Consider the following 24,550-nt stretch of genomic DNA (forward strand, 5'->3'; position numbering starts at 1 on the left):
TTTTATTTTTTTCTTTGCAAAATTAAATAGCGTTGTAGCGAATTCTTCATATACGCGATCATTTATAAGTATTAGCGCATCTACTGTTCTCGTACAGAATACGGTAATTACCTTAGATTATTAAAGAGATAATTAATCATATAATATGCTATATTATAATAGATATATATGTCGGGTTTACATGAGAATTAGGGTTAGGGACGTGAAACGAATCTTCGTTTGGGTTACACGTTGTCGTTATGCAATAGAGAAGACATTGACTAGTGCAAATACGATTATTATAGAACCGGACAAGTAACCGTGGTAGTTAGGTACTCGAGAAACTAATGACAATGATCCTAGGTTCAATAACGAATCCGTGATCGACGGGATGATAGATGAACGTACTCACAAAATCTAAGTCGGACGCGTAATATTCACTGGTCGTAAAGGGTTACTCTTTTCATCGATGAGATCGCGAGCGAGAATGACTTTCCCGTGCCGATGATGCCACAGAGGAAAACTATATTGGGGTGTGTCTAAGGACACGAGATCATCGGATTCGTCGAGAAAAGCCTTCCTTCAGAAAGTAAGGGAAATTGGCGTTGCTGCTAATTGGTCAATCTCCATATCGATGGTTAGAAAAAGATGCTAGCCGCCCTCGAGGAAAAGTTGCTAGTGGGAGACGCTGCTCGTTGAAAAATAGGTCTCCCCTATTTTCCCGTAGTTGAGACAAACACTGTTTATCTGTTTGAAGGACTTTAGTTGACTAAATCTTAAGATTTATAACGGGTCCACGAGCTAGCTGAACATGTACTGCGGAGACGCATCGACATCTGGCAATCATCTTACTCGAAGAATAGGGTCTGCGTGTGGCGAGGTACGGGACAGAGACCGTTGGAATGTTTACTGTCGAGTGTTACAACTATTTCCTTTTTAAGGAGAGCTATAAAATTATTCCATGCCTTTGTTAGACAAAGCGTTCATCCCGTGACCGCGGCTACGTTCAGCGACTGACTGTCGCCTCGAGCCCAAGCTCACTATCACAACTCTCGAACAATTACAATTGGATTGAATAACTACAATTGTTCAATTACAGCTATAGTAGACTCTAGGTTACAATGTTGCGGGATTATCCAAAATTCCAAAGGCTCCGGTGTTCTTTCATCTCCGACATATATATAAATAATAGAATTGTGCATTTGTATAACGATCCTAAATACATGGTGAGAAATTATAAAAACTATGAGCAAGAATTTTAGAGGAAAATAATAATTATATATTGGAGCGTAGAAAATTCTCTACGCTACTAAATAATGATATATAAAAAACGACAAAATGGGTATCCAATATAAATATGAAAAACCATAAATTTTTGTTTATTTGGAAGAATTTCAGAATGAATTCTCATTGAGAATTATAAGTAAATTATTCTGGCGTGGTACTATATCATGTATAATAGGTGATTATCGTATGTTTGGTTCTAGCTGAATTTAATGTTTAAATCTAGAGAGTAATGTCTTTTTAGTCTGCGGATGTGATCCGTCGTGTCAACTAATTGGGTAACTAATGGGGTTTAGTGGTCTTATATCTGTTTCTGAACTTAAATATTTCTTCTTTAACTGTAGGTATCTTAAGGTCGCAATGTATTGTTTCGTTGATAATATACCAAGGTGCATCTATTAAGGATCTCAAAGTTTTTGATTGGAATCGTTGAAGAACTTTTATGTTGGAATTACTCGCTGTTCCCTATAATTGGATCCCATAGGTCCAAACAGGTTTTAATATGGCTTTATATAGCATTATTTTACTCTGCACGCTTATGTTGAAACGTCTGCCAATGAGCCAGTAGAATTTTTTAAATTTTGATCCATAAATGACATTTTTTTTTTTATTTATTTATTAAAATTACAATCAATTCTCGCGAAATATGAAAATTGACTAAAATACTGGTTGAAAAATATGAGAAACGAAAACCAGCGCTGTTTGAAGTTAAAGGAAACTACCGATCGAAGACTGAGGGTCTAAGAGGCCTATATTTATCCTTCATTGGACGAAGAGAAAAAATACTGTTAATGTGAGTAAGGAGCGTAATTTCGGTACGTTTGATGAAACGAACGGTCACATCGGTAGAAATCCCTCTTTTCCTTGGAGAAAACGAATGGTAGGTAAGGTTTCTTTCTGGGAAAACTAATCCGGAACATGTTCGTTACCCGACGTTGGAGAAAAAGGGATGTTCAGGTATTCTTGACCCACCAAAAACTTGTCCCTTTCGTGAAACGAGTCAAAGAAGGCAGGTATAGAAAAGAAGACTAGAAAGTGAAAGTTATGGATCTTAGGAAACCTGGAAAATGTCCAGAAATTAACTAAGAAATATGAAGATGCAGGTCAATAGTACGAGACAAAGTCCCTCAGTCATCCATAAAATAATAAGTCCAAAGTCATCCATAAAAAAGCTAACAAAAAAGCAATTAAAAAGCGACCTTTATTGTTGACTTGAAGACTTTGGGATTCATTTACATTTTTCAAGGATTTCAATCACGCAATAGAGAAAGAACGATTGAAATGAAAACTACAGGGTTTGAAAATTAGATTAGCAGTTATTTTTTATTGGCATTCTTGAATAAACTGGCGTTAATCAAAAGATTCAACAAAACAAATAATAAAAGTAGTAAAAAACTGATTTCAAGTTTTAGTTATCTACCAAATATCCAACTGGACAAATTGTAAGGTACAAATTAAATAATAATAAAAAAAAAAGTTTTAGTTGATTTAAAACTTTACCAAGATTTCCGCCATCCAATCGGAAAACGACAGACACAAAAGAGAAGCGACCTAAAAGTCGGGTAGCAGATGTTTTCCATTTTCTAAATGACCCGAGTCACTCTCGATCTCCCAGATCCAGTGAAACGCTCCCTAGCTCGAAATTAATATTCTTTCTTCGCAGCAGCGCGGACACACCTTTTCTCTTTCTCTTTTTCTCGCGGAGCATGCTTTTTTGCCGAGCATATCAGTGCCGTGAAAGTTCGCGTTTAAAGTGGATCGCGGACTTGAGATTCAGAGGTCGTGGAAAATGGCCGGCGGCCGTTCTGAACGCTGAACATCTCCCGCGGGTGTGAACGTCATCGGCGATTCGTTTTCGACCTCGTTTGCCAATGGGAAAAGGAATCGTGCCATCAAGAAATAGTAAAACGAGAACAAAACGATATGTCCATTGGCAGAAACCACATCGACAGAAAAGTTTTATATGTATTGGATTATATAGTGAACCACTCATTATCACTTCGAATCTTTTGCCAGCCTTTGAACGTCCTTTGCTGGCTCCTGCAACTCAAAATTCTGTCGAAGCGCCAGGTTGCTTTTTCATCAAGCATTTTCGACCAAGTTTTTTGACCAACGAATAGGAAGATTTAGGTTAATGTCCGAGTTTTTACGTTATGCTTGCTATTCAGTAGCGACATTTGAATATACAAACAGGGAAACTAAAGATAAGTAATCTTGCTACGTTCTTTGAAAATCATCTTTGGCCCAGTCATGTTCTTGTAATGTAAAGAAATCTGTTACGTGCGACATTGCGAACAACATGTTATGTTCTTCATATTCTGCAGATAAACGACAGTCGCGCTTTTCCTCGTCTTCTCTAATCTCGATTCTCATTCAATCGCGCGATGAGGTTAAGCAATAAACGGTAACAGCGCCGCACATTCCCACGTACATACACACTGCACTTTCCTTTCTGTTTTCCCAAGCAACGTCCTACTAGTTGTTACATAAAAGGACTTAACAGGCTGATGGATTGAATACAGCCGTCTATCGATATCCATTTGGATCTGGTCGAGATGTTGTGAAAGAAGTACGTTTTCAACGAAATACTCAATGTTTTCCATTTCAATTTTCACGCGTTGCAGCTCCCGACGAAGATCCAGAAAAAAATACCGAAGATTAGTCGAATCGCTGACATTTCATATTGCAATTGCGATTCAATGATTTCAGAGATTCTTAAATTTTCTTCTTAAATTTTGGAAAAGTGTCGAAAGTTGAGCAAAGTTTGGAAATAATATTCCTATGAAACCTATTTACTACTAGATTGCAGATATTTATGCAAATTCATATGTTTATAAATATGGTAAAAAATGGAATCTAGATTTTAGATGGTTTTATCTACTAAACATTATAATAGCAGCCAGTACTACACTTTGCATATTTTATGTGCTCCAAGCTTTTCTTGCCGTATACTTTTCCATATTATGCACATTCTGCGTATTATCTGTATCTTCAAGTTTTCCATAAATGCATAACAATCGACAGACCGTTTGTTATAGGATTATTATAGGAGAAAAGTATAGAACGTTAAGTGTAACGTTCAAATCGACAAAATTTAAGAAATTTTTTAGAATGAAAGTTTCAAGACTTAGACGTTAACTGTAATGATATAGTTTTCTAGAATACCTGTAGGATGGATTCTAGAAATTGGTCGCAACTTGGGAATACAGAACGTTTCCTCGCACATTATCGACACTTAACGCTGCCTGGAACGCAAATAATTATTCAGAATTGTTCGAAGATGCTTTAGAAACGCTATTTAAGCGCGTTACTGCTCGTACGTAGCTCTAATATTATGTATTCGTTGATTAGACCCGTTCGCTTATTTTATTCGCGTATATATTTTTGCATTGCATAATACAACTAACAATGTTATATAGCAACTCATGTGTCAGAGTTTATTTATGTGCTGTTCAAGTTCATTCTGGTACATCCAGATGCTGCGTAACATTGTTTCTTAAAATGCAATCATACAATCCGTGACGAATATCCTGCTGTCAAAACGTGTTTATATTTAATCTCTTAAGAGATAATAATATAAACGTATAGCATATATTATTTTAAATAAACTTGGACACGTATATAAATCCTTTATGAATGTATTGTTTGTTACGCAAAAAATGTTGTACTTTTTTCAGAAAAATAAAAACTAATAATCTTTGTCTGCAATTAATAAATTATGATGAGCTGATAAGGGGATTTATCCAAACCAAAAGTCCTATTAGTATGGGTATAATAAACCGTCAATTACGCTAACACCAAACTACACTACACTAATTTCGTGCCTGTCTAGTCAACGAAATAAAGAAGCATCTATGTCTGCAGGTGACACGGAACTCTTTGGCGTTCACAAACGCTGAAACAAAACTGCAGACATGATTCGACCTCGTTCACACGACAAGCATAATGCACGAAATAATTGCGCGGTGGGAGTGATACACGGAAAATCGCCGCCTCGCGTCGCGTTTCGAGCTGAGTAAAAAAGCCAGCTCCGTGGAGAACAATATCGCCGGCGTGTGCTCGCACTTACATCACCTTCGCCAAGGCAATTACCATCCTGTACGTGCTGCTGTACATGTATGCGTTCATGGCTAAATACGGTATCGTTACTGCGTTTGTTGTAACGTGTCATTCATGATCTGGAACGTTGCTTCCGCGAAATATTGCTTATTACCATTATTACAGTAGACATTGTAACGGAATTCGAATAAAATGTGCATATATATAGTAATAATTTCAACTTGAATTAACATTGTTGTTAATTTATCTACAAAAAGGTAGTTTCATAAATATGTATTTACTGAGGAAAATTTATGGGCGACACTGCTTTCTTTGCTTATGAATGAAAATACTGTTAGCTCGTAGCTCGCAGCTTGTAACTTCCTGCTGACGCTGAAACTAGAGCATCCTGTCACTTCGTCACAATACTCGGCTGTTACTAAATTATTGTATTGATTACACTCTTGACGTTTGTCCTCTATACCATTTTCCATATTACCAGAGCGATTTTTTCCTCCCGAGAAAAATTGCTTTTTCCATAGAAAATATCTCTTCGACGTTGCAACCAACGAAATACGTAGGTCGATTCGTCTCGTTTCGAGCGACCAACGAAATGGTTCTTTTGAAGAAAAAAACATTTCTTTCGCCCGTCGATCAAACGAAACAAACGTTTCGTATGTCGCAACTAAATACATACGATGTAATCGTAGCAATTTCCATCGTGTAAAATCGTTTAATGAGCGTGGTTCGCCTTTGATTTCGATTAATGTAATTCGCATCAATTACGAGCCATTACCACGTCAACTTTCTAATCGGCACATGTAATTCGTTTCATCCTTTCTACGAGTTCTTGATCGTTCAAAGACAGGAGAAATAATATGTGAACCACTGTGTTTGCGAGTTCGGACCAATTTTCTTTATTGACGCGTATATTCAAGATGGTGGTGGAGAAAAAAAACGCGTGCAAAAAAGAAAATGAATATGATTTAGCTAGAAGGCAAGTACCTACGTTTATTAAAGCGTTGCACATCGACCACTTTTGTACATGTGTATGCATGTGTATATATATACGGAGGAAAGATCATGAAACGAGCCTCAACGATGCTAAGAAAATCGCATGACCGCGTTGCCATGTTCTGTTGCAACAGTCAGAAAATAAAAGCCGCCGGGGGAACGGAAGAATATGGACACGTGTACGTGCCGTTCCCACACATCGAAACCGCGCAAATAACACGATGAATAACGAAGCATATTGCTTATTCATTGCGGTAATGCGGAATTTTCACCGCGCTAGCAATTTCTTTTCATCATCAAAACGGTGCACTGTAGTATTTAACCTAAAAAGCTGGCCAAAAATGAAATAGAAGTTCATTTAAAAATAAAAAGTACTCTAATTTTAACTGGCTTCTTTAACCAAGTTACTCCACTGTGCGTTCTACGTATTTCGAATGTGAAATATTTTTCTTCCTCTTTCGTATATATCCGTTTGACGTCTCGTCGCAACATTTAACGACGTCTTTTGCCAAGCGACATGATTTTAACATGGATGGATGCGGAAACAGCTACTTCCACGATAAAATCGCTCTTCGAAAGTGGAAATTCGAAGAAAATTGCTTCGCGAGTAGCAGGGCTTTTTTCGAGATTGAAAGCTGCAAACGAGTTTCGAACTTGGATTGAAACTACCTACTTTTGGAATTGTCGATAGAAAGTCGTCGAGGAAAAATCGTGTTTGAAAACGTGTTAACTGTTGAATAAAAATGCTGTAACGTTGTATACAGCATTGTTTATCCATTATCTAACAGTCTCGGATGATGCGGTTAAGTATTAGTAGCGTGCGAATCGGAGAAAAATAGTAGAAGTCATTCAGGTCCAAGGATATCCAACGTATCTGTAGATGAACAAGAAAATCGAGTAAAAAATCACGAAGATCATAAAGCAATAAATCGAATGAGCTCACCGAGAAAGTGGTCTCAGTGGATTTCCTAAATACGAAATAAATACTTATAGCATGATACGAAATTACGTAAATGATACGTAAAATCTATATTTATCGAAAAATCTTCGTCATGAACTTTCAGACCGTTGTAAATACACGCAACAATGTATATCGTTAATTTTTGTCATTTATCTTAAAAAAATTTGTGAAGTTGAAATATATATAAATATATTTACGAAACAACGAGACAAAAAATTATATAGTCCTTTTTATATTAAAAAACAACAACAAAATTTATCATATTGGAACGCTTTCTTAAGTTTTAGAATGTCATTTACCTCAAGTTTTCTTAGGCGGAAAAGTTCATCACTTAATACCATTTTCCATTAAGTTGTTCGATTATAAATGCGTCTCAATTTCTATTATATCAGCTGATCTGGTTGTACCGGACTATAACGTAATTGATGTAGTTATTATTTCCGCGAATTATACGGAGCAAGGAAATCTCAGCACGACAATTCGTATTTAACGACGCGAACGTCTCTCATTCTAATGATGTCGTTAGATATTAAAAACCATTAATATCTCTGGAATTCGTTAGAAGATTCAGCAGCGCGGTACTCCTTGACACAGTCTGGCTATGTCTTAAATTATTAATCGCGAGCTACAACGTCGAAAGAGGAGCGCGAGACAGATCGAAATGTACCGGGTGGCCTGTTTAGATTGAGCAATGAAAACGTCATGACTCACTACCAGGAATAGAACGAATAACGAATTAGACGTGGATTTATGAGACTCAACGTAGAGCGATCGATAGATGTCAAGGTCACTTTGAGGTTATTGTATTTCTCTCTCTTGCTTTCTCCCTCATTCTCTTTCTTCCTCTGTCTTTCTCTCTCTTTCTCTCTCTCTCTCTCTCTCTCTCTCTCTCTCTCTAAATACTACTTAGTTTAGTTAACGTCTTATCATTATAGAACCAGCTAAGAGATTTTTATATGTCTAGTTTATTTTTCTAAAAAAAACAATGTTTGTCGGTATAATTTTAGACACAACGCACTTCGTTCCTTATCATATTAATTACGACATATAAAAATTGACGTTTTTTAGCTGGTTCTACGACGATAAGACGTTAACCAAACAAATAGTATTCAGATAATATTCACTGGAAGAAAGAAAAACGATAAAAAATAGTTTATTCTCGTTTCGTTTCAGCTAAGATATACATCTGATTAGATAGAAATAACGCGAATTCAGAAAAATAAATTACTGTCTGATACAAAGTTGAAGAATACACGGTGGTATACTGCATAAATAAAATGGAGCAGATGAAGTAAATCTCCAAGTCAAATTCCTTTAGCCTTATTTATAAAAATCAGAGTCTGCATAAATATCCGCGGTCCACCGATGACAAAGTTCTATAATGAAAAAAAGGAATATTTTTAGCGTTTCCTCCATCGATATTTTTCCCTCGCGTACCTCCACTATTGCTAATTCAATATACACCTCCGGGAACATATCCGTTCATTGATTGACCAGATATACCCATCGCACCATTTACGTCATTTCTGCTCAACGAAGTTCGCGTCACGCAGAACGCACGTTATACCATCTAGGAAACTTATAATCCGGTGAAAGGGCACGAGAGATAAGGTGAAATCGCGGACTTTCCTACTGTCTTTTGATTTTTCCAGGCCAAACGGAGTAATAGCGTACGTGCACGTGTAACCTGCAAAAGTGTCCGTGCGACACGTGCACTACCGGATAGTGAACGGTTACGCGGCCGACTCACGCGCGGTGCCAGCTTGTCTGCTTTAAATTAAAGTCGCGTCATTCGTCGTCACACGTCGAACCACACGTATACGTATTCCGGCCGCGCGTGCAAACGTGGTAAACATCGATGGGAGAAAGAGGATAGCTGATGGAAAATGGCCGCGACGAAATCTACGCGTACGTGATTATCGATCGGCTGCTAATCGCCTGGGAAAGTGATTTTGGGGTGAAAGTTAAGTATCTGAAAATGTTTCTCAAATATTTTGATATTTCTCATATTTTCAGCATCTCTGCTATTTTTAATATGTGTTTCTGATAGTTTTCGAGTAAAATTTATAGCATCTCTGACGTTTTTTCGGATAAAGCTTCGTCGTATCTTTTTACTTTGACTTTGAATCGTGAAAAAAATTCATTTCCAAACAAAATTTTAATACATCTATATATTTTTGCCATTTTTTGAATAAATTCTTCATCTCATCCCGGATATCATAAAAATTTCCTAATTTGGCTTCTAAATGACAAGAATAAAGATTAATTTTTAAATAAAACTTCGTGTAGTCAATTAAGGAATTCTGCATACTATACGAATAGAATATCAGGTAGAAACAGCGTGGGTCAATTGTGAACAGAGCCATATCAGAAAATTGCCGCGCTTCGCGTTGCTACAATAACGTGAACAGATTTACAGAATGGAACGACCTCGACGAGTTCAAGGGTTGAAAGTCTCAAAGGTCTACGAAGAATCGTGCTAACACGGTGAAAATAATGCTCGAACGTATGCCTGCGAATTGTAAATTGCACCGAATATTTTGCGAAGTAATATTCCTGGTAACTATTACATTTTATTGCAACAAGCCATTATTTCAAGTAATCGTTCTAATTATTCGCTCGACTTTCGTCATTCTTGACGTATCGTCAAAATACACAATTTACATAATTATTTTGATAATTATGATAATGATTTGCGTAAAAAATTGAATTTATCAGTTAATTTATCACGAATATTTAAAATTGCTGGAAATAGTAAAACTTGAAACTTTTGTCGACAAAAAAAGGAGGAAATTACCGTCTACTAACAGAAATTACGACCAAACAATGTTGACTGTTATGTTTGTTTTCAACTTGCTTTTCGTAAAAAAATTTTATTATAAATGCTCTGTTGCTATTTTTATCTAGGATATATCACTAATTCCGAAAATGCTGCAGGTTTTCATTATAGAGTTCAAAACAAACACAATTCCAAGCTAACAATCAGCAGTTTATGTACTTATAAACGATACGCAAACTTTTATTCAAAAAATTTGTCAACTTTTAATTACGAAAAAGGATGTATGTAACATTCTGTGAAATATTGAGTTACATAACGAGCAAATACATACTAGCCAATAAAAAGTAAAACTTTAAATATCTTCAAACAGAGAACATAATCATTTAGACCACTTTCATAATCACCGTTATAGCCACCTATATTTATGGTAGCGAGTATAAATTCACCTCGATCGTTAATCGGATTTGACGTGATAGAAAATCACGTGAAACGATCCTAAAACGATATTCCGTATTGCATGGGATACTTCATAGCCGAAAATAGCGTACGTAGCGAACCGCGTGCTAAAAGGAAACATGGTTTGCTTACAGCTGGTTTGCGTACGAAGAATCTATGAAGCACGATAAGTAGACTGTGCAAATAGTCACGGCAGCGTGGACGTAATATGTAATTGCAATTGACTTTGCTTCAGCCCAAGGACTGTAAAACAAAAACTAACACACAAGCCTGAACACGGAAACGATTTTTTGTTACGTGAATGTAACACAACAGTTGCAACAGAAAAAAAACAACGAACAAAAGAATCTAATGAATCGATGTTCTTTTTCAAACGAATTCTCCTTGTGCTAAATTTGCAAATGAGATTTTTTCGCTTTCTAATGGACAAATTTTTCGACTTCAAAACGACATACCCTTTGTACGTGCATCGATAACCAATCGTTTCTCCAAGGAAGCTCTAACTACATGACTGAGTGATGATTTTATGTTTATTTTATTCCAACAATCGAAGAGAGAAGACGTTCGTTATTCATATACAGGGGTTGAACCTTCTTCACATATGATGTATAAAAGATGTTTCCAAACATCTGTGTATGAACAACAGACATCTTCTCGCTTCGATTGTTAAAATAAAGTAAACAGAAAGCCACCATTTATTAGGACATGTAGTCGTAGTTTCCTTGGAAGAACGATTAGTTACCATATACATATATGATATATAAAAACTGTTTTCATAATTTTGTCCAATTCCTATACATACACCGTTACATGTTAAATAAATATAAGGAAGATTGTACTACAAAAATATTTATCAACAATATTTTGTAAAAGGCATTAATTAGTTGAATCACAGAATTAAATTAACGATGTATAGATATATGGGAGATAAATAAAGATAATAGAAACTACTATCGTATTTTTATTACGTAAATCTACAGAACTTCTATACCTTTAAATAATACTTTATCTATATGCTTCCTTCGTATTACAACTTTCATATAAAATCAAAAGAATATTTAAGTACACACTTATCGCTGTCATATATGTAGATATATGTATCTCGGTTCATTTGCCACTGGGACCAATTCCGAGTAATACATGATTTCATTTAACACAGGAAAACATTTCTACGAACACATTCGTATGTAAGTAAGGACCTACTTCGAATCGTAATACATTCTCTCTTTCTCCCTTCTCATCGTACTTACGCAAGCTTCAACGAAAAGAACATAAATTCCGACGATAAAACACCGGAGTCGTTGAACGAAGAGATTTATTAAAACACCACACGAACAATCTTTTTTTATCCAAGCTTTTACGAGCAGATATCAGCTTCCTATCGTGAAGCTCGTTCCGCGAAACACGCAGATACGAAAGAAATAATACTTCGAATAATATCTGTTTCGTGCAAATGTCCACGTACCACTGTTTACGAACATGTATCGACAGATTACCATATTTACACGAAGGCAAGACCCATCCGTACCCGTAGATAGCTGTGCGTATACACGAACATCAGATCCATCGAAACTTCGAGATGCATTTAAGGAAAACGACCGAATCGATCAGACGACCAACGGACGATATACACTGCCGACCATAAATCCAATCTTTGTCAATTAAGATCACCTACTTACAAAAATTTCACTTTTCTATTAGGTTGATACATGCGAAATATCATGTCTTCAAGGTTTTAATTTGGTGGCTCAATATTACCCACTCAATTTTATCGCATCGTTAACCAACCATATTAAATTGTATTGCGTCCGTGCTTAATTTGTTCGTAGATTATACTCGACAACGTGGAACATTGCCGCACAACGACGCATTGTTGTTGGTGAAAATAGAATGAAATTAAAATAAAATTGTATCGACATTTTCATTCGGTTCGCACAATCGTTCACGGTCAAGGGGAAAATAGCTGAATAGTAGCACCGATATGCAAATCAAATCGGATTAAGGCGTCGTTGTCGGTGCTCTCGAGGAATTTCGCGATTGCCACGCGATCGAAGAGACGGGAAAGGAATCATGGGATAATGGATTCGCATCAGTTTGAATAATGCGATCCGCGTGGACCAAACTGGGGAGGAAGAATGCACGAGTTCGTTTAGAAAAGCGAACGGTATCGAGGAAATATCGCGTGTACTTGACCGGACTAACTGGAATACCGCAATTTCTATGGCCTTACCTTACAATGTTACCTACTCTTTGTTTCAAACGAATTGCGGACACAAAGGTAACTTCAAAGGTGAAGTTTAGGAATTAAAGTGCCATTAGAAGTAATCCTTCGAAGTAAATCAAATAACTTGACATCTTTTTTCGTCGAGTGAAGAAGTGTACGATCGTGTTTATCGATTATTTCTTCGACTTCAACGCTATGTATACTGAATAATAGTAATTCTTTGTGTGTTGCGGACGGTATAAGTTATTTGGAGAGATTGTAAAAGTACATCTTCGCTAATGTTTGAGAATAGTTAATAGCGTGTTTGTTATCTGTTTGTATACTGTCCGTGCACGTATTCGCGAAACATACGCTATATGATTCATTCAAAAGCCAAATTGACCAATTTCACATTTGAAGACTACACAAGAAGAAAGAATGTAATATACGACTTTAAATAAGTCTACAAGGCTAAAACACAATCAATGATCCCCCCTCCTCACTCCGAGATTTCTAATTTACGAAACTATCATATCTTTGCTTATATACCACATCATAAAAATAGAAATACTGAAATGACGCAAAAATCTTACTTCCAACGATATCTACACTTTCGTTTTATTCCACTCCAAAAACCCTTCACATCAAATATTGTTCGTCTGAAACCTATCTGACTTCTCCAAAATTTTTTCTTCTTAATCATCTCTACCTGGCCGAAGGACTCCGAAAATGTTAAGTCCCACATAGTATTTACTCAGAATGTTCAGGTCAATGACTCAGTCACGGACCTGTCCGAACAAGTATTGTTGGTATAAATTAATTCAAGGCCAGCCAGAAGAAAAAGACCAGGGGGCCGTAAATAAGGAGCGAAAACGGCCTGACTGGCTGGCTGGCTGGTTATATTCTCCCGAGCGTTATCGAGATCGAGCTAAAAACAGAGGTCAAAGGTGGCCGGTCGTCATTTCAGCCGAGACGAAATCCAATTTCGCACGCACCTCGAGGCGAACGAGAATCAGCTGACGGACACCGGTCGAGCCAATTGAATTCAATGGTTGGGAAAAGATATCGGCGATGGTGGACACAAAATCTGTCGACTGGTTGCCAGAGGAAAATCCTTGTAATGCTTTCTGCTCTACAGGAAAACGAACCTTTTTCCTTTGATTCGTCCGCTTCATGAAAAATAGCCAGCGGACGAATCGAATAGAGCCTTCGGCATCGACGTTTATTTGTATATTCCATGATGGATCTTCAGGTTGAAAATTCATGGTATAAATTATGGCATTGTAGAAATTTCCGTCGCTTTTTGCAAAAGAATCGGTGTTTGATAGTTGGATAATTTTTATAAATATCGAATAATGATAGTCGTTAGGAATGTGCATTAAATCGTATTCTGAAGAAATTATATATGGTTGGATTTCTACTTGAAAGAACATTTCCTATACAACCTAACACCCATGTATATTTTATAAGATGTATACTTGTTGAATCATCGTCGAATCTTTAAATAAAGAGGATTTGTTCCTATTTGTATAGTCGACGTTGAGAGAAGGTCTATGACTCTTTCCACGATCCTCAAACAGTTACTACCATTAAAATTTGTATTTACATAGGAATCTCTGGGGCGCGGAGCGACTGTTGGAAACTTAGATATCGAATTTGAGCATCTGTTAAAATAGTAACAGGGACGATAATGCAGGATTAAAATATGTAAACTGGTGACTTTAATCTCGAATATGATATTTCGTATTTGCATTGAGATTTGGTTAGGTTTATTAAAAGACCGACTGTCAAATATAGATACGAATAAAGGATCCCCTAAATATGCTAATTCCTCGTTTTTCGATTATTAAAAATTCAGTCGAAAAACAGTCTTCGATTTATATTACCATATACCATATGTTATACAACGTTCGCAGAAATAAGATTTCTACTGTTAAATTCCATATTCTGTCTCAATTCGCACATCCTCGCGACTCGATTCAATCATCGCAGCTGTTCCATGTGCCGCCTACGGTCTACGGAACCGTGTTTCCGCGAACGCAATCGTAATTTTTGCCAGTCCAGTAGCAAAGATTCGAATGCCTTCTAGTATTGATACAGCGTGAGACAAGTCGTTCGTCTATTTAAACACATGTAGATTATACATACGCGTTGTGTGTTATACAGACACATAACGTAGCTGTTTCTTCTCTTAGACTTCGTTCAAGACGAGTTTCCTGCGTGATCTAACGCACGATGTCGATTGTCGACTGACAACGTGTATCTTTATAAATCGTAAATTTGCTTCCCGATAGAAAATGCGACTTATCGTGTCCTCCCCCTTCACTTGCGTGTGCGACGCATTTAAGCACACTAGTTGCGTGACATGTTACGTTATTTTCTGATTACAAGAGAAATAATCACTGAAAATAATTCTGAGTAATCGAGTGGAACAAATTCATTATACATGTATATATATATATATATATATATATATATATATATATTCGATGTAATTAACTTTTTATTCGTTCGTCATTCTTCATACTATTAAGTTTTAATTGGCAGAATGATTGCTAAACTCGCGTCATACATAGCTGAACCAAGTATTCCACCTGTTCGTTTGTTCCGAGTATAGATTGATCTTCATGGGTTATGTAATGCACGTGCCGCGGCCTCTCCATTGAGAGTCAAACGTGAAACATTAAAATGCACTTGTTTCAACAATTCTAGGAAGCTTTTCCGGCTAATAAGACTCAATTGCTACATAATAATGATCGCGAAAAACATTAATACACTATTATATTATTACACTGTCACACTGTCGTCTATAAATATTTCAATTTCCAGAGCAATCTGATCTGAGGATATATATTTTTATTATATTTCAGTTAGTTTTGGTATGGTTGCTTAAAAGACAAGATCGTTAAAGTTAATAGAGAGCATTATTTGAGAATTCTACAAGTACCTTTTATATATTTGTAATAATGTGAAAATGTCCAAATACTTGTTAACAATAGTGAATAAAGACACGCAGGTAAAAATCGCGAGTAACAAAATGAGAAATTCGGCCCCGACTATTCGTTATCAGCTCTGTTACTCTCTCGTAACTGTTATGTCATTGCCGCTGATATTGTTATCATTCTGTTTATAATAAGCTGAGAACAATTAAAAATTCAAGGAAAAAGCACGTGTATCTTTCCGCGATTTATCACGTTCATCCGACATAGTATTATTTTATAAATAATCGCTCCTTCGAATTCATCATGCAACGAAGCGGATACCAACGTTGCACAGCACCACCGAAATCGTTCGCGTGACTCTAGTGCATTTCATTTGACTCTCGTGTTTATCCTCTGTATGCTTATCGTTCTCCAACATTCTGCAATTGCCATACTTTCTCGCGAACTTCACGTGAAAAACTCGCTCAAGTTTATAAGATACGTTAAATGTATTATAATACATATGTTGAATTATTTAAAATATGAAAAATATCGAATGAAAGATTGTGTTCGAGGACAACTACGGCTAGCTTTCGAAATATCGGCTTTAGGTTCGGAACAGTGACGTTGGAACGAAGAAAAGAAATATGGCACGCGGTCATGTCTGGTTATAGCGAACAACGAAAAACCCACGAGTTCGGGGATATCACAGGCGAGTCGACTTTTTCCCCTGCTGACTCATCGACCATATTGCGATTGACCTCTTAATGGCACCGTTCCTAGGCCATCGAAACGGCGAATGCGTATTAAAGTTTTTTCCCTGAGCCGAATGAAAGGTAAATTTGTTCCGCGTTAATGAACACAACCGCGAATAAAAACAAGGTAACAAAGAGAGAAAATTAAATTTTTATCTCGTACTATCTGCTTCTAAGATATGAAAGCGAGGATGTTTTTGACAGTTTGAAAAAGTAATGCAATGCTGACTCTTTTTCTCCTATACTTACTTTTAATGCCGTTGTTAAAACTTCTAGAACAAATGCATACCAACTTTTATCTATTCTCGAGTATGACACATTAAGAATGGATTCTTATTGTGATTCAATGGATCGATTTTGTCTAGGAATCGACTATCACCGTTTCGAGGAAGACATTTAAAAACCACTAGCGAGCTAACTCTGCTCTTCGTTGATACCTTTAATTCCCACCCTTTTTGAAAAATTCGTGCAGCTGTTAACGGATAGCCACCACCGCAACTAACGAACAGTTCTATGCATTAAACCGTCCCAATTTTATCTTATCTTTATCTCAAATCTTGCGAGTGATTGTAGATTGAGAATATAGATTATACAAAAAGAAATCGATTCTTTTAAAATTCTAAACTAAATAATCCTTTCAAATTAATTTAACTTCATCTTTGAGCTAGCAACGTTGAAATTTAATTAATTGGCCAACTGGTACTGCAATTTTGTAACCATCGGAGTTTAGACTTCAAACTAATAGCATTGGTACGTGCAATTGAAAAAACTACCGACACATTTCGATATTTGCTTCATGTCATATTAATCAACGTAATCATTATTCACATACTGTACATATATGTAACCAGCTCTACACAAAAGATACTATACCGAGCCGACCCACTTCTTTCGACTAAAAATCGACACTTTACTATCAACTTGTAAGCATCCTAATCATTAGCTATTGCAAAATTTCCTATCGCAACCGACAAAATACATATTACGTAACGACGTAATACTCGATCGCGTTTGTTCAATGGGATGTTAAAAACTGGTCCTCTATCCGCTTACTTTCACTTCAACTCGACAATGATAAGATGCAATGCAGTAAAATATTAAATAAGGAAGAAATTCATCAAATCTTAACTTACACCGTTATGATTTTCAATCCGCCGCTTATGCGTCAGTGATATGTATTGACATTTGCGGTTACAGAGTAGAGAGACGAAATACGATTACAAGAAATCATTTAAACATTTACGTTGCAACAAAAAGTGAGTAAATACCAAAAAACCTAATTACCGGGAAACGTTCTTAATTTACAACCGGTATAACACGGATTTATATAACACAAAACCGCGCGTTATATACAATATGTAAAACGAGGGTCTACCGAGCACGAAAGCAGAATCTCAGTTTGCCATTTGCTCGCTTTCTCTACTCTAACTGTTGCTCTTTCGGCCGTGTTTCTGTCAGTAGCCTCCAGCTTCACGACGATTAACTAATTTTCCTCAGAAAATGATGCTCGAACACCGACCCAGTTTCGGTTTCGATTCGTCAACACGAAGACACCAATTCCGTGCTCGGTGCACGTTTGCAATGAGAGCCAACGGCAGATCGTTATCCGTTGTATAAAAGAATCAGGTCAAAGTTGCTCACGAGGCTCATTGACACGGGTCAAAGTCTTGTTGCGTCTACAAACGAGCCATATATATTCGTTGTAAGCTAGCCAAGGCTCCCTTCTTCAGGAACAGGAAGCAAAAGGGAAGACTCGATGAGAAAAACGGGACATTACGGGATTAGCTGTAGCCTCTTTCTGGCGATCCGCTAAATTGCCGCTGGAAAAAGGGGTCTGTCTCCTCGCGGTTCATGACGCTTTACGGCCCTGTTAACGCAGCCACGGATACGATAAAACGATCTCCAAGACTAGGCAAGAAAGGCTATAAGCTTGTTCATGGCTGCTGTTTAATCGTCCATCGTTGGTATAAATATTCGTACAGACGTAGATTAATTTCATCGCGTCGATAAGCGATTCTCCCAGTTTTCTTTGAGATGCTTCAAGAAGTTACTTGGAAATTGGCTATTTAGAGATTAATGGAAGAATAAATCTTAAGGCAGTTCTGACTGAAGTTGCTGGAGGTTTATAATCGCAGGAATGTTTTTTGCACTGTATTGAGATTTTAGAAGTTTGTTATGAAATACTCGTCGAGTTTTTTGTAGAAAATAACGTAAATCCCGTACGACGAGTAAAGTTATAGTTGTAGCTCCGATATAATTTAATCTATTCTAGCTCGTGGCGCTATATTATAATAAAATATATTACAGCTATACTAAAGATATAATATACACGAATAAACGAATTGAAATAATTCCAAAATAATTAAATTTAATCAAGTATGTACTATTTATTCTCCTTTTAAGTGTGCACAGATGCTAAACGTTAAAAATCCATTAAGTCAAACACATTTTTCGCCTCTAGTGAATGTGTTTTATTTATATACGTTATTTTACATATCAACTTATCAATTAATTATATTCTCATTAAATAACGACCTGAAGCATTCAAGAACTACTGAATGAATGTCAAAGCATTCGTTGGAGGAAAGGAAAAAATCGACGAGTTGAATGACGCTGAGAGGCGCATAACCGATGCGTTTCGTTGCGAAAATCGAAAGTGCGACCGATAAGAGTGAACTTGATCGTTACTTCATCAGCGACTAGTGGAAACGGTCAATGCGAGGTGCATCGGAAACGGGTACGAGTGGTTTGCGGTCGCATTACCGGTACGCGCCTCGAGGAACGTGAATTACCGCATGAAACCCGAGGCTAGCTGTATAAGACGGACAAATAGGAAAGAAGCTCCGCTGGGAAAGAATCGATTTCACAGCGCCTGAAAGAGGCGGAGATGTTAATGGACGAAATATAACCTTCCTAACCAGCTATTCTTTAACTTACGCCTACACAATATCATTTTCTTCATTCAATATTCTTTATCTTCAATTATTGGCTAATCTTAAAATGTCCAAAAGTTTGCTCATATCAAATTATCTCCTCTTTCAATGAACTACGGTCATTGTTTCATTAAGCAGAAAAATTCTTACTTTGTAATCACGATTATGAAGACTTACGAATATTTGAGGATCAAAAATTTGTGATTAACACAATTCGAGTTTCGCATACAGTGACTATCATCCCTACATTTTTGTTTAATATATTTCGTGTCATAAATTTTGCGTGATTTATTGTGTATATTGGACTTGTATAATGTGGTTTATTACGTTTGTGGAAACTTAAAGATTTCTTGTTTTTTTTAAAGACGTAGTTCGTCGATTCTTCGATGCACATCGTTGTTATTCCCCTGAATCGAGCGCGTCGATATTCTCACTAGTCGGCCGTCTAGACGCGCGACGTTCTTGGAATCGGACCACCGTTGTTTTTCTCCAGCTGGATCTCGCGTCTGGACGCCTCTGTTCCGCGTTTTCAACGCGTCGCATCGCGTTGACGCGCGTTTCAACGTCCGTTCGTTCACCAGCTAAGCGATGTGTAAGCGCTAACCGTGCAATCTCCGTACCGTTACGTCGTTAAACTCGTATCGTGCATTCGCTTCATTATTACGCCTCTGGATCGTATGTTTCGTCAATCACGAGGTCAGACTATGATTCTATTATATCTGAGTTCCCATTAAACGGATATAGCACAAAATACATTTTCTCAAAACCGACGTTCGAACGTCACGTAATCCTCTATCTGCTTTTACTACAACTCTTGGAATTGTACCACTCTCTGATAGAGTCTTTCTCCGCTAACTTTTCATGGAAAGACTTTTAGTGGTCAACCTTTCAGCGATTTGAGTATCGACTATAAAGTGTATCCTATCGGAACAGTGTTGTTCCAAAGATATCTTAAGATCGTCGAAAGTTTGCTAAGAAAGTTATTTTCTCTTTCAACTAATCTCATTGTGTTTTTTTAACCCATTAAGAATCAACATCGTATCGACCGCAACATTTTATTTTCAAATTTTTGAGTCCTCGTTTCACTTATTTCAATCGTTATTCGTTATTATAACGATATGATAAAGTTTCACACCATCGGATCCCGGTTAAACATTACCGTTCATCAGATGAGGTAGCCCTGATCAACATCCACGTTTCAATCACGCTCCGCTGCATTCGGTAAACGCTCACCATCAACGGACCGTAGTCATATCGTGGTCGTGATTAGAACGCGACTACAAGTCGAATGCATTGCTGCGATATATCAAAATACGTCCATAAGGTACAACTGTACTTACATGTAAGTACAGTTGATAGAGAAGATATAGTGAGACCAAGAATCGAAGCACTTAAGTGATACCGAGTGATCTAGCGACATCTAATTGAAAGATCATATGCGACCTGGATCTTAGATCGCACGAAGATATTTGAACGCGCAACGAAGGTGATGAAAAATAGTCAAACGAGTTACTGACGTTCTCCATTGTGTTTCTATACGGTACTGCAAGGCTGGCTCGTACAAAGAATCGAGGTTGCCTGGGTGTCGCGCGAGTATCGCTATCTTCACGCTGATATCATCTGACTCATTTTTTCTCTCTGTACTTGCGAACGCTCGCCGATAAGGATCATTTATTAGCCGCGTCCTTCCGGCACGATTCTCGTTTAACGAAGCCAGCCCACTCTCTTTTTTGCCACGTTTTCTTCGTGAGACATTTCTTTTCGGTCACGCGAGTAACATTAACTTTCAGCTACGTATCAAATACTCTTAGAAGTTGAATTTTTCTCGAATTAAACGCGACAATAGTTTGTTGAAAAGTCTCTGATCATTTTGTGATGGTAATAAAATTATGAAGGTAAAGGCAAGAAAAATCTTTATCTTACAACTGGTTTGTAAAGTAAGTTTTTATCAAACGGACGGACAATGTTAGACAGGAAATGAAAAAAGCTGAGCGGATAGCGGTGAGTTAAGAAAATTCACAGGTGAAGAAGCTCGTCACTCACCGGAACCGTAGTCTATGCTTGGCGTGGGTGGATGGTGGCTCTCAATAGCGGCCTTGCTGAACAAATAGATCGGATTCGTGTCGGTTCCGGCCGAGTAGGAACACACACGCGCGTTTGGTTCCAGGCTTTCGCCTCCACTCATCAGGAGCACCTGGTGCGCAGAGACCACGCCGCATTCTCTCTCGATCGCTTCCTTCAGCTGGGAGACACTGCGCAAAAAAAGCAGAAAAGTCAAATAATTATGGTGATTGTAGGCCTAGGAATTATAGCCTCTTTCGGGAAAGTGCAAAATAAGAACAAATAGAATTGCTGAATTCATAGCAAAATGAGATTCAGCAATTCTAGCAGAGCAAATTTTAAAATTTTAAATGGCAGAAATTTCTTATTTTAAAAATGCTAAAATTAAATAATTTGACGATCTCAATTAAAAAATTTTGAAATATCTAAGTTTTGAATATTTTCATTTTTCCAAGTTTGAAATATACAATTTTTGAAATCTTAAAAGCTTGTGAAATTTCAATCTTTGGAAAATTGAAGTCTCAACCCTCTGGAAATTTTTAAAGTTTTAAAACATTTAATTTTCCTGACAGTTCAAATTTTAAAAAGTCAATATTCGGAAGAACCTAAAAATTCTTAATAAAAATCATCGAACTCCGGAAATATCGAAAGCTCAGAAGTTCGATAGCACAGAAATCCAAACGTTTTAATATTTAAACGATGCGTTTATACCGATATGATCAAGCATAATTCTGAGAATGCTTAAACATTTAACATCTAAAAGGTGATCTCGGTACACGATAAGTTTTATGATAAACCGGAGCAGTTGTATAGCTTCAGTGTCGTCGATGCCGTGATTAAGGTCAAGATTATCTTGTACCCGTATCAGGGAGGCGAGCTACTCTTAGGAGAGCTAACAAAAGTCAGTGTAATTGGGGAAACTTGGAAGACTTCTGCGTAGCCGAACTGATATCTAGCACGAGATCACGCCTTCGGTCTAGGAAACGTTGGAAGACACTATTAGCCTCCTGTCGGCTCTTGCACGACCTGGTTCTCGCAAGGCGTTCACACAGCGTGGTAGTAATTGCCGGATGATGCGTTTCTGTAATTCACGTGGAAAGCGACTAGAGTAAGGAGCTTGATTGAAGAAGAAAAAGAAACCAGCTCTTATGGACAGTTAATCGAGCCCCTACTTTCGATCTCAAAGATAACCACTCTCTTTGCTATCAGTTTTTATTCGAACGCAAACAACGACGAATAAACGATTAATTTGCGATGCTCAAGACGAAAGGCTCGTGCGTAATCCGATTGGCCTAAAGAGGATAAAAGTGCAAGCTACGACCGTGGCAATTATGTCAAGGCAATATTCATCGAGACAACCGATAAAATATCCAGTAGATTTTCAAACATAGAAAAAAAGGAACCAAGAACGAAATTAAAGCCACTCTATCATTATTCGCGCGTGGTCATTAATTGTAAATAGCGGAGGATGAGTTCGAAGATAAAAATTTCACGAGTCCCTCGATTTAAATTCTGTATCATTTAAATATTACATGAGACCAGCTTTTATAATTAATATGACGCGATGCGCCTCACGTCGTCCCCGCCTTGGACAAAGAGTTCTCCTTATCCGTTATTTAACCTTGCCAAGGGTGTTAATGACGACTCGCCTGTGCTCACGACCACCGTTCCAATTCCTTTTACGCGCAATTTATGGCCACCGCGTGTTGTTCAAGACGAGTCAGTCGCTTGAGAATCTTTCAAGAATAGTCTGATAAAATACGCGCCGTCTACCACGACAACGTGCCTCTGTCGCGACAACGATGCAATTTCAAACCAGATAAAACGGACCTTGAACCGTGCAAATAACACAAACACGCGGGCATTACAAAGGTTACGTCGAATTTCGTAATCGTCGAATTATCGAATGCTACGTATTCCACAACCTGTCACGATCCGAAGATTCTGGATTGAATAAATGCAGCAAAGATGTAAAAATGCTTGTAAAAAATAATGTACTTATAATGTTTTGTAGAAAATTTATAAAAATTCAGCCTTGTCCATAACGCCTCAGTTCACCCACCGGGGATGAAATTAACTATAAATAAAGTTGATCGCGACACGAAAATTGAACGATAAACGTCTGGGCGACCGCGAATGAAACTAATTAAAAAGACTCGATTATCCGTCGACGAGACACGGCTGATAAATTTGTTTGCACATTGCTGGCAATCGCGGTGGCCCTAGACGCGCGATATTTATCATGGTTCCGGTGGACGGATTTTTGCCGAACCGTTTAACGATCCATCGTCTAAACCGGGAATAAATCGCAATTACGTCGCACCGTATTTACTCTTTGGGGCTTTAGCGGTACACTTTGTAATTACGCGCGGGCGAGAATAAAAGTTACGGAGCAAAGGCGCCACGCTGAATCGACACACAACGTTAATTGCCTCGACAAATGGGGTCGTTGACCGCCGCAACCACGTTATCTTATACACAAATATTAGAGGTACTTATTTGCGAGGCGGGCACCTTTTCGCGCGTTGACTCGTTAAAGCTATTCCTTTCTTTGTAACGCTAGAAGAGCGCTAGGCTGACAATGAGTTGGTCGTACGAAAGTATGTTACATATACATACATAGAATGCTATAGATGTTTCAACTTCTATTGTAAAGCGATTCGAAGGTATTTTAATTCCAATTGTTTCGAACGTGATTCGACGATTTTCGTATTTACATTCTATTTACTATCCTTACTAGCGTACTAGGTACAATAAATAATATTTAAAAAAAAAAGGAATTCATTCGATTCTTGCGTATTTAGCTGTCAGATGTATCGCTATGTTACTATCTACTTTCAGAAGTAACTGTATATTCAGAAACGATTAAAATGTTTCATAACGCATCACTACACGTGCGGCACATATATGTATCTAGACGTATATTTGTGTGTGTCGATATGTGCGTGCACTAATTGCGAAGGGAGATCTGAAAAAGTGGTTCGAGAGCTTCGGGGAACGCACAAGTTGCGGAAGTGGGCGAGAAAGGGTTGATGGGACCGCGTATAAGCGCTGACAGAGGGTCACGATTCTGCCTGACTCACGATGTACTAAATTCCACGATATGTATTTACTATTTACTCCGTTTGAAAACCAAATAATTACAAGCAAAACATACAGACGTCTA

General features: G+C 37.5%; 1 protein-coding gene across 2 annotated transcripts in view; it reads right to left on the reverse strand.

Moving 5' to 3' along the window:
• The window catches only part of Atg17 (autophagy-related 17), a 55,456-nt gene that overhangs the window by 24,777 nt on the left and 6,129 nt on the right, over positions 1-24,550 (reverse strand). For both annotated transcript variants that reach the window (XM_033334034.2, XM_033334035.2), the window contains exon 2: positions 21,367-21,575. In XM_033334034.2, the coding sequence (XP_033189925.2) occupies positions 21,367-21,575 (209 nt within the window). The remainder of the gene's footprint in view (positions 1-21,366; positions 21,576-24,550) is intronic.

The sequence above is a fragment of the Bombus vancouverensis genome, chromosome 4, assembly GCF_051014615.1.
Source record: "Bombus vancouverensis nearcticus chromosome 4, iyBomVanc1_principal, whole genome shotgun sequence".
NCBI classification, from domain to species: domain Eukaryota; kingdom Metazoa; phylum Arthropoda; class Insecta; order Hymenoptera; family Apidae; genus Bombus; species Bombus vancouverensis.